At 33.1% G+C, this 12,136-nt stretch overlaps 1 protein-coding gene across 1 annotated transcript; it reads right to left on the bottom strand.

Moving 5' to 3' along the window:
* Window positions 1–3,983: 3,983 nt before the first annotated feature.
* LOC130650523 (uncharacterized) lies at window positions 3,984–5,725 on the bottom strand. The gene is made up of 4 exons (XM_057456055.1): window positions 5,719–5,725; window positions 4,813–5,367; window positions 4,595–4,696; window positions 3,984–4,024 (listed from the first exon to the last, which is right to left on the bottom strand). Exons 1-4 carry the CDS (start codon window positions 5,723–5,725, stop codon window positions 3,984–3,986), a joined length of 705 nt encoding a protein of 234 aa, XP_057312038.1.
* Between the last annotated feature and the right edge of the window lie 6,411 nt (window positions 5,726–12,136).

Here is a 12,136-nt window from a genome sequence, read left to right as displayed (position 1 = left end):
TCTTAAAATGTATTTCACTATAATGATAGTTTTTAGCATCGCAATAAAAGTTACTGGAATCAAGCTTTCGAAAATATTTTTTTAAATTTTACCCAGCTAAAATTTTACTTAAATTATAAAAACGCTTAGGATAAAAAAATTTCTTTTCGAGTTTAAAAAACGGTATGTCACTAAGACACACAGAATTAAACAAGATAGATTGTCCCCGGTTGTTTACATTGGCACAGTCTCCTCTTCCAATCCCGTGTCTTTCGGGTCACACATTGCACATCCTCGTTTTCACTGTCTTCCTTTGAATCAAAAAGTTTAAAACACCAGTCAACAAGGGTAAAACATTACATACATCGGCACAGCCCCCATCTTCAACTTTCGCCTTCGGCGTACACGCACGTCGCAAGCTTTTCAAAAATTTCAGGCATCCTATGTAAGTGTTCCAATGCGACTAGCCTTGAGTGAACCATCAATAAAACCACCCAGTTAACTCCACTCATAATACAGCGTTTGAATGCAAGGATTTCCACACCCACTTGTCAGTTTTGACAACCTCGTCCCCAAGGCTTCCAAATTAACATGATTAGGTTCTGCCCAAATGTAATAAACAAAAAAAGGCCCAGGGGACGAGTTTGGAGCTGTAATGCAAATTGATGATTTTCTCATAATTACACATAAGTTCATTATTTAAAAATAACTAAAGATACGCTATTTCAAGTTCGTCAATTTGCTTAAAGGACGATGCTGAATATCAAAGAGCTTATAAAGGGTATCGTCAGTTTTCTGATCTTGAGATCTTGGAGAAGAAAACTGAACAAAAACACTGTTAAGTCCTTCGCACTTGTATCTGGCTGGCTACATCTGGAGCCCAGTGAATTAAATGACCAAAATCCACCCTTTCATTTTATTAGTTCGCTACCATCGCATAGAAGTACGATTTCATCAACATGATTTTTAGCTGGTGTACATCCGTTCATATCATAATGCATCTGGGATTCTCTGCTAAACATTTTACGTCATTTTTTATCAAACAATTATCTACATACATGGTTAAGTTTTAGATCTATGCGCAAAAATGGGAGTATGAGTGAGAGCAGGGTTATGCAATAGTCAGTTATATAATAATACTAGTCGATTGCTTATTGTTAAATCCATGGGTTACAGTCTTTTATATATCATATCGTGTTTCTGTTTTCTGCTACACAACCATTCCGAACATACTGGTATTATTAATATAGAGATATAGAGATAACGATTGAAGTATTTTTGACAAATAAAAGTGGAACGGCCTTATTATTTTAGTAAAATAGGACGATTTGCCATGGTTGGGTTAAAGGAGATTCAAAAATTCACCTTTTAGAGTGCCAGAGAATGAACTTTCCCATCTCGTTTTTTATAACGCCACTAAACGAACCTAAATTTTTCGTTGTGTTTTAAGGTTTTTACTAAATCTTTTTTATTTTGGTAAAAAAAAGTTTAAAAGGACGTGTAAGAATATAGTCCAACCTCGTCCCCAGAACTTTTTTCTCTTTCTGACACGGCGACGGCGTTCATAGTCTTCGTTTGTATTTTTCATGTTGAGTTTGCTGTAAAAGTCTTCCGTAGAAAGGCAACCTGTTCTTCACAAATCATTTCCAATAATTTATATGTAGGTTAATGCTTGCGGTCTATCGGAAGTCCACATTAAATTGATTTTAAAAAATATATATTTTTAACATACATATATATTTTATTCGTTGTAAAAGAGATGACGTGAATTAATTTTTGCAAAAGGAGATTGTGGGTCTTACTTTATTACATTTTGCGAGAGCGAAAGTGCTAATTTTATCTTCAAGGAAACGATATACACAATGTCCTAAGCAAGGTGTGCACTAAAGTGTTAAAATTTTTAGCCCACTTGGTGGTTAGCTGTATGATGATGTTTTACAAATGGTACACACACCTAAAAAAATTTCCCTCCTCATTATTTTCTGCAACCTCGTCCCCAGGAGTTCTTGTTCTTTTAATATCGAGGTTGGCGGCGAAGAAAGCTATCAAGTAAGCGCTAGCAGCGGCTTTAAAATCAAGCAACAAGCATAGAAGGAGATAAGAGCACTGGATGGATATGAGGTCGGTAGTTTTGGAAACCCGGGGTTACCCTTCTTACTATTTTGATTTGTTTTTCTTAAATCAAAATGGCAGACGAAAGGAACGACCGCGGGATAGGCGGATTTCGATGTGTTTTGGTTTGTCATGAATTGAGTTTTGTGATTTTTCGTTGTGTAATGTATAATATGCCATAAAATTTGGAAAATTTTTATTTACCAAATATTTCTTTTTAAAAATGAGAGTTGCTTTAAAAAATAAACAAGGAAAAGATTATGTCTCCAAATTAGAAGTGATTCTGCATGTGATGGGTGCAGTGTGGTGACACACTCATTCAATTGTTGGCAATGAGTCAGTGAAGAGTCACTTCACTGACTCATTGACAGCAACAATGAACTAGCTAGCTAAAGATGTGCCAGTTTTGCACATGAACCACAATAAAGTTGTGGTCTTTATGTACACATTTTTTATAAAAAACATGTTTATAAGAAACCTATATACATGTAAAATCTTAAAAAAATTAGGAAACTTTTACTAATTCTTACATTTAATGGAGTGGACCTGGTTTTGGTGAACTAGGGTTATGTTTTTAATTCTCCTTGAGTTGTATTGTTTATATTTTGTGCTGCTGTGTTTGTAATGTAAAAAAAATTAGCAAAGGCGCTATTCTCGTGGTAATCCCTTACATGTTTCCGTTTTTTGAACATATGACTTTGTGGTTATCATATGTTCGGTTTTTTGTTAATAATCCAATAACATTGGTGATATTGGTGTTAAGTTGTAGATACTAGCTAAATTGCGAGATCATCAGTTGATTACTACCGTCATCAGAATTTTCAGCCCCGTCCGGGTATGGACTAATCAATAATTCCTCGTGGTAGCGGGCCATGCTTTAGCAAGCATTCTCTATTAGCTAGGAGTATCAAATGTTGTAAAGTAGGTAAATTTTACTCACCATTTCCGTTGCTAGCGTCAAATTCGCTTGAACTGAAGAGATCATTAGTCTGCATGATGAAAATTTATTTGATTTAATAAAAAAACGTTATTTTGAATAGTGTTGCTACGTTCTTGTTTCTGTTGTAAGAGGTCGTTTTATGGCCATTCTCAGTCTTATATATTGCTTCGGTAGGGCCGTTTGAGGGTCGTTTTTATTTATTTATTTTTTATTTTTTATTGTTCAGTCTTGTAGTTGTCATAGAAACCGATGTTTAAACTGAATGTGCGCACAGATTTATAAACACAATTTTATCTTCAAAGCGTTTCAAGGCAAGATAGTGCCCAGGTTTCTATCATTCGTGTATGCTTTCTTGAATCCAGATTATATGCCTATCACTTATTACACAGGTTTTCTGTGTTGTTAAGATAGTATAAGTCGTTATTATCAGTATTTCATCATTACATCCAACCTCGTTTCCAGTGCTACGAATATTTATTTGTAATCTATATCAGCCTTGTATGAAAAGTTAAATTCTAGCCATATGGTTCAGTGTTAAAGTTGTATTTTCAGGAACCCTTTTATGGGTCGTAATTGTGTAATTTATTGATTGATTTATTTAAAGTGGATGAGTGTAGTTGTCATAGAATTGAGAGTTTTTTAGTCAAACCGAATGTGAGTGCAGATGGAAGATTTTGTCATGTTGTTATGGAAACGAGATTTTTTCTTCGTATCGTTTCACAGTAAGGTAGTACCAAGGTTGTAGCAGCTAACTTCTGCACCCAGTTATCTCTGCTTACACAGTTATCAAATATTATATATACACATGCACGTATTATGTTCATTTTCACGCGTATGTAAGTTTGTTATTAAGTTTTTGGTCATAAATTACTTGGTTTTGTGTGTATTAATTAGTTTGTAAATTAATTTTACAACCCATTCCACAGGCTATGATATATATTTGGATATCAGACTAACAAATAAAATGGCAAAACGCTAGCATGCAGTATTTTGCTAAAATATCAAAAAACTGTTTTGGGTGTAACAATTTTATTATGATATTAATAAACTGAATGTTATACAAATCGAATAAACATAAAAATTATAAAAATTATATTGAAAGGCAGTGGTCAGCAGATCTCATCTTTGCTCTGATTAAATATTCCTGTATATTTTTATGCTTGGTGAAAGTCAAGAATGGTTTGGTTGGAAAAACGAGTCGCAGAGCAGGGTCGCTCTCAATTATAAACCAATACTTGTGTAGTATTCGTTTAAGCGTTGTAAATTTTTCGTGGTAAGGTAAAATAAAAGGTAGAATGTGTTTGTCTTTGTTTTGGTCCCTGTCAGCATCACCACTATTGTCAGCGGTTCTGAAATGTATTCGTTTTTTATTAAACTTGTGCGTAGAGTTAGAAAGTACGTCTGATTGCTTTAATTTGGCGATTTTCCCGAATATTTCATCAACAAGCCGTCCTTTGTATCCTCTGGTCAGCAAAATACTTTTAAGTTAATCGAGCTCACATTTTAAAATGCTATCTTGACTTGTTATCATGCGATAGCGGAGTGCTTGCGAATAAATTATACCCCTTTTGGTATGGTGAGGGTGATACGACGTAAAATGTAATAGTGCTCTGCTGTCAGTTGGTTTTATAGATAATTTGGTTTTGAGTTTCCTCGAGCGTTTATCTAAATAGATAGTCGTATCCAAAAAACTAATTTCCTCTGTTGAATATTCATAGGTGAATTTTATTGTAGGGTTATTGAATTTAGATATATGAAAAATTTGTGTAGTTCTTCTTCACTGTGTTCCCATATGAAGAATATGTCGTCTAGGAAACGAATAAATATAGTGATTAAATTTGGAAACTTATCGAAAATAAACACCTGCTCAAAAAGACCCAGGAATAATGATGCGTATGGTGGTGCCACCTTCGTACCCATGGCTGTGCCAAGTAACTGCAGATATATTTCATTTAGGAACATGAAATAGTTATTTTCCAGTATAAACGAAAACAACGTTCGTATTACATGTTCATTGGGTGTGAATGAAGGCAGTGTGTTTCTGTATTTTCTAATGAAATGAATACACGCATCAACTCCTTCTTGATGAGGGATATTGGTGTAAAGTGAGGATACGTCTGCTGATACAAGTAAAACGTGTTCATTTTGTGCCGGTATGGTTTGTAACCGTTGTATTAGATGTTTGGTGTCCTTTACATATGATTTTAATTTTGGTAAGAGAGGTTGCAGGCAAAGATTTAAAAATTCTGAGATATTTTCAGTTATAGAGTTAACGGCTGAAACTATTGGTCGTCCTGGAATGCCATCCTTATGAATTTTTGGCCATAAAACGACCTCTTACAACAGAAACAAGAACGTAGCAACACTATTCAAAATAACGTTTTTTTATTGAATCAAACAAATTTTCATCATGCAGACTAACGATCTCTTTAGTTCAAGCGAATTTGACGCTAGCAACGGAAATGGTGAGTAACATTTACCTACTTTACAACATTTGATACTCCTAGCTAATAGAGAATGCTTGCTAAAGCATGGCCCGCTACCACGAGGAATTATTGATTAGTCCATACCCGGACGGGGCTGAAAATTCTGATAACGGTAGTAATCAACTAACGATCTCGCAATTTAGCTAGTATCTACAACTTAACACCAATATCACCAATGTTATTGGATTATTAACAAAAAACCGAACATATGATAACCACAAAGTCACATGTTGAAAAAACGGAAACATGTAAGGGATTACCACGAGAATAGCGCCTTTGCTAATTTTTTTACATTACATACACAATTCCTTTTGAAACCAACTAATCTAAAAATTAAAGAAACTTTTAGAAGTAGCTAGCTATTTATTTGATATAAGAAACCCTTTTTTTACTAGGAAACTTTTGAAACTAAAAATATGGAATTTTAGCCTACAAGTAGAAACTTTTAGAACTAGGCCCTTCACCAAGTTTCTTATAACAAAAACAACCTGTATAACAACATTCAAACATACTATCCTGGCAACCACGTTAATAATATTATCTTCAGCCACAAAGAATCGTGTATCCCACAATCATTTTTGCGAGCTCCACAATTTCGATAATCAGTATAATTTAATTTTTTTTCTTTTCAAAAAAGAAGTATTTCGTAAGTAATTAGTTTGTTTAAGCTTTTATCGACTTTAACGAAGCATACTTTTAGCTTTTTCTTCGCGCATACTTTTCATTGGAAAATTGGCAATTCTTGATCCGAATAAGGTTGTCTACGCTTCTCCACCAAAAAAATTTACTATGAAGCTGACTCCAAAAAACACTTTTAGCACGCCAGCACTATTCGAGTCATTGTTGATGTCTGTAGAACCGACTGGTGCAACAGAAGATTTTTTTAACATCTAAAAGAGTTTGCCCGTTTCCATTATGCAGATGGGAGGAAGTGAGTAAGTCACACCAAACGAAGGAAGAAACGAGCTGTCCTTTGCTGAAATACATAAAATTCGTATAGGTCACAATATATAAAGAATTTTACGAAGAACCTGGCAGTTGCTATTTTCTCAGAAGAGGAAAGAATAGACAGCAACTGAAGTGGTGCAAATGGAAAAAAACCACTCAACCCAGCCAAGTTGGAAAAAATAAGAGAGGACGTGTTTCAAATTAACACTATGAGTTCTAGGGAGGAAGAAGAAACATGGAGAAAATGCAAGGAGGCAATAAATGAACTCTGAAGAAGAACAAGATAATCTAGATAGTTTTTTCTTTTCTTCTCTTTGTAAAGTTTTTGTAAATTTTTATCATAAAAATAGTTACTTTAACATAACATTTACAACTTTTCTTTTCTTGACACAAACCAACTTTTTTCCAAAGAGAGTTTTCAAATTAATTTGATATTTATAAATCCATCCCGACGTATGTCTAAAAATAAATGTGATAAATAAATAAAATAAATTCTTTCTGTAGTTGCAGGAAAGCTAGTCTTATAATGAAACCCAATAAAAAAAAAATTTTGTGAAACGTTTTAACGATGCATGCGAAATTGAAACAACGTTGAACGCGATGATGTGTTGGCAGATTTGCTATATGTTTTTTGCATTAATTCTAGACATTTTTGATTTCTCTTTCCCCTTTTAAAAAGATGTTTTAAACTTTATTCAACATGCTTTTTCTTTGGTATTACATCACGAGAACATTCGTCTGAAAGTAAGTAAGAGTTTATTTGCTGAGAAAATAACTAATTACAAAAAACAAAATGTTATAATGAAAAGGAACTTTAGCTAGATAAATTGCTAAAAAGAAAAAAACAACAAGCTGGAAACCATCACACTAGTTAAAAACTAATCTAAGGAGATGGCCACCATTATATATTTAGGATTTTCATTTTAAATAAATAAATATAAATTCTTTGTTTATTTTCTTTAAGAAAATTAACTATACACTGTGACCGGGTTATTTATCCGTTTGCAAAAAGTAAAAAAGGGACTAAGTTAGTTAGAAATATTTATTGAGGAGGGAATTTTTGCAGAGTGATTTTATTCTAGATATTGATAGTGAAGAAAGGTCTTGTCTAGGGAAAAGAGATTGAAAAAAGTTCCATTGATAATAAAGTAGAATCGGTACCAAAAGAAAAAGTTCGAACAAGGGGTTTGTCTTAAAGTTTAATAGAAGATCCTGTGGTATTGTAAGTATCCGGGCGAAACGCTAGACTGAAAAGACTATTTATATCAGGTGGAGAGGTTTTGTTTAGGATTTGGTGAACTAGAGTTACATTACAGATTTTGGTGGTATCAAAAATATCAAGAAGGTTAAGTTGCTTTAGTAGAGGTTTAGAGGGTTGATTAAAGTCAGCGAAGTTGATGAGTCTTACCGCTATTTTTTGAAGTTTAAAGATTCGATCAGTATGGATGTTATGGGTTAGACACCAAACTTGGGAGGAATAAGAAGCGTGAGAAAAAAATAAAGAGTTTGGAAATTGCTCTATTACTTCTGGAAAGTTTGGTAGCTGAGTTTTTTATATGAAATGACCAATTTAAGTGAGAGTCGATAATAACCCCAAGATACTTAATACAAGTGGAAAAGGATAGTTTTTTGCCATTTAGTTTTAGTCTAACATCATAGTTGATTGACTTATTGGGATGCCTGAAAATAATAACCTCGTTTTTGGCAACGTTAAGTGCAATTTTATTTGCATTTAACCAGTGGCATAGAAGTTTTAGATCAATATTTACTCTTTTCTTAATGGTTTTCAAACTGGGACTAGAGCACTAGACTGGTGTCATCTGCAAAGTAAAAAACATCACTATAGTAAATTCTGTTTAGGAGGTCATTAATGTAAATCAAGAAGAGTAGTGGTCCAAGGACCAATCCCTGGGGCACCCCATGAAAAATTTCTAGTTCAAAAGAGTTTTTCCCAGAAATAAAAACCGGTTAGTAAGATAAGATTTAAACCAGGAGTTTGCTAGTCCACGAATGTCATAGTGTTGCATTTTACTCAATAGTATGTTGTGATCAACGGTATCAAAGGATTTTCGAAGGTCTATAAAAATTCCACAAGAAAAATTTCCAGAGTCAAGTTGTTTTCTAACGTTTTCAATTAGACTGATTAAGGCATGGTTAGTTGAGTGTTTATTTCAGAAGCCAAATTGTTTATTAGTGATTATTTTATGTTTATCAAGAAATGAGATGAGATGCGACTGAAAAATTTTTTCGTAAATTTTATCAACATTAGAGAGCAAAGATATTGGTCTATAATTATTACATCTAGTGGCGAGCCTTTTTTTAAAAAAAACAGGACTTTAACTATTTTAAGAAGGTCAGGATATGTGCCTGTTTGAAAAGAAATGTTGATTATATTAGTTAATGCAGGTGAGATTTTGTTGACTGATCAATAGTTTAGATGGGATACTATTTGGGCCATTTGATTTACTGATGTTCAGGGTTTTTATTACTTTTACAATTTCTTCAGTGTCTACTGGCGAGAAGAAAAAAGAATTAGGGTTGCTATTTTTGAGGTAGTTAGAAAAGTGTTTATTTGTAGGGGGTATTTTATTTCTTATTTTATCAGCAATATTTGTAAAATGTTTATTAAAACTATTAGAAATGAGAAGGGGATCATTAATTTGTTGATCGTTAATCTTAAGAGATATATTGTTGTTATTATTTTTGTTGTTTACTTTGTTTAAAATATTATTTATCCCTTTCCAGATAATTTTGGTATTGTTTAAATTTATTTCAAAGTATCTTGTAAAATGTTTTTTTTACTGTTTGAAATTAACTCGACTATACGGTGTACTGCCTGTATTGTTTATGGATTTTAGTTTTCTGGATTAGGTTTGTTGTTTTAATAAAAGTTTTTAATAGTTTATTTCGTTTTGATATAGCCTCCCTTATTCCTGCCGTAATCCACGGCTTAGATTTAGTTTTAATTTGTTTTTTAGTCATCAATTTAAGGTATTTAAGTATTTAAATTATTGTCAAAAAATGTGTTAAAAGAATTAAAAGAGCTATTTACATCGTTAAAATCAAAAACCTGATCCCAATATTTACTGGATAACTTTTCCTTGAAGCCAGCTTCATCAAAATTTTTCCAGTCTCTATAGTGTTGTTTTGTGTTAATTTTACTGGTATGATAATCAGAAAATAATAGTGCAAATTGTGGTAGATGATCATAGAAACTTGATATTAGGTTTCCCGAAATAGTTTTATGATTGGACATAGACATGTATATGTTTGCAAGGTTAGTTTTACTAAAGATTGGTTTTAAAAAAGGAATTAAATTCAGGGTGCTTGTAAATACAGCCAACTATGATGTCAGATTTTTTTTTGGAAATTTCAACAAAAGTTGACTCAAGTAGTTCGAAAGCTGTATTAAGGTACACAAGAATAAAACCTATGGCGGATGTATATTTTAATTGAGATTTTTAGGATGTGAAGAGGTCGTTAAACTTCAGCCAATGTAAACTGACTAACGCACAACGTAAAAAGAGAATACAATGATTTTTTTTTAATTGCTTGTGATTTAAATTGTTATTAAAGCAATGAAACTTACGCCAAGATGGCCTTATTTCACCTTTGACCACAAAGGTTGTGGATTGTGGTTGTCGCGCATGATACACGATACACGATGTTAGGCTTCCTGATACTGTATAACCTTACTTTACTAAGGCTATCCTAAAAAAATGTTTTGTTTTCAGTCCGTGGATGGGCAATAGACAACTGAGAGGTGCGATTAAATTTTTTGTAATTTTTTGGATTTGGGTTTAAAAAGCTATTGTGTTGGTGCCAAGTTATTTTCCTCTTCAAGGTAGCGATGGTGTGCAAATTGGTGAATACTCACTTTTTGATGACGGACAAAGCAGAGCAGAGTGCTACTGTTCCTTATGGTTAACAGAACTTAACGTGTACATTCACTTTCAATAGTTAGCGTTCAAATGAAATACAGACTTCTTACATACGGAATTAATATGATTGCTTACCAAAAAATATATATTAAAAAATATATATTCATGTGTTATCATACAATGCAGCAGCATATATTGTAGGATTATGATAACACATGAAAATGAAAGAAATAAAAAAAACTACATTTACAATGTTAAAATTCATTAAAGTTACCCATATTTAGTGAAAAAAAATCTGATAAACAATGATTCCATTCAATAAATATGAAGATTAATTGTGAGGGTTGCAAGCAAGAATGTTGTTTTGGAAGTACAAGTTGATTGAAATATAATTTTCAAATAGTTTAATCATGCTTATGGCCAGCTTTGTAAACAAAAAACACCTGACTGTGAAACAGATTGATATTTTGTTTTACTTTTTCTAAAATATTGTTCAATTTTTTTTTCACAAAGGGGTTTTCTAATCACAATTTCCACACGCTCTCTATAACAATTCTGGCACACAGAGAATTCCACGAAGAAAACAACATGCCTGCTACACATCGCACGCGTAAATCTATTTTAGAAAATTTGCGCGTGCGTTTTTCCGATTTTTTTCCTGGTTTATTTCACTCTTATCAGTCCCATGAGTGTTCTTTAAGTGGTGTAAAAGTGCTAAATATATTAACAAAACACCTTGGTTCGTTGTAGGAAGTAATTTATATATAATTAAATTTAAACATTGAACGAAGAAACGCTGACACATGCTACACGTTGCACTTATTGCAATGGTCTGCCATTTTGTTTGTAGTGCTTTTTATCCCCAACCTTGTTCCAAGGGTTATATTTTCTCTGTAGGTTATCTATTATCTATAACAATGGTAAAAATGGGAGTCATTTTTTCTTTATTGAGGTTTTATTTTAAATTAAATTTAATTTTAAAATAAAATGTTCAACACACATTTAATTTCACACAGGCAGAAAAAAACACATTTAATTTAAACACGGGGAAAAAACACCACGGCATTTAATTAACTTTTTTAAAAAAAAATTAATTTAACCACAAGTGGTTATAAACTGTTTTTAATGATACAAGTGAAGCTGTCTATGTAAAACGATTGATTTTTGGAATACAGTTTTTAATAGTTAAATGATTAAAGCATAGCCTGAAGCGGCGACATTAACCACACTGTAGAAAATCAACTTTTATAATTCATTCGTTAATTTTTTTTATTTAACGTGAGTAAAGAGCGTAATTAGCGCATGCGATGAAGCGCACGCCTGAACAGCTGTCGCGCGTGTGTGGGCGCGTGCGCGTGCGATCGCACGTGATTTGGCACCATAGCTGAAGGGTTATAACTCTCACATTTTGTGTGAGAGACTGAGGTTACTTTGCAGTGATTCATGGGCAATGGGCGAGTGAATGCTACCATAGCCCCAGGTTAACCCAACACTGTGTGGGCTGTTGGATGTTGCAGGAAGTTGTCCACCCTAATTGAATCTGTGAAGCTTGAAATGAGCATTTTCTCTAGGACTATTGATCTGGGTCATGTTCCCTCTATAATAGACAGGGTATATTCCCTGATATTTGTGAGGTTAGCCATGTAGAATAAGCACCCCTATCTATCTATTTATCTATGTGCGCAGACACTATTGACTGTTTTCTAATATTTCCTTGTTTGCTTCTATGATCAAACTTAACAAATGCTTAGAAAAAAACTTGATGCAGTAATAATTCTATATTCTAAAAT

The sequence above is a fragment of the Hydractinia symbiolongicarpus genome, chromosome 1 (assembly GCF_029227915.1).
Source record: "Hydractinia symbiolongicarpus strain clone_291-10 chromosome 1, HSymV2.1, whole genome shotgun sequence".
Taxonomy (NCBI): domain Eukaryota; kingdom Metazoa; phylum Cnidaria; class Hydrozoa; order Anthoathecata; family Hydractiniidae; genus Hydractinia; species Hydractinia symbiolongicarpus.
Note: the sequence above shows the minus strand (reverse complement) of the source record. Positions and strands in the feature narration are given on the sequence as shown.

Excerpts from the sequence above, each read along its gene's own strand:
- LOC130650523 (XM_057456055.1), bottom strand. Across the intron at positions 4,697-4,812 it reads ATTCTTCATATGGGAACACA|ATAAACGCTCGAGGAAACTC; the intron begins GTGAAGAAGAAC and ends CTATCTATTTAG. Across the intron at positions 4,025-4,594 it reads CCCTCACCATACCAAAAGGG|CAAAATACTGCATGCTAGCG; the intron begins GTATAATTTATT and ends TTGATATTTTAG.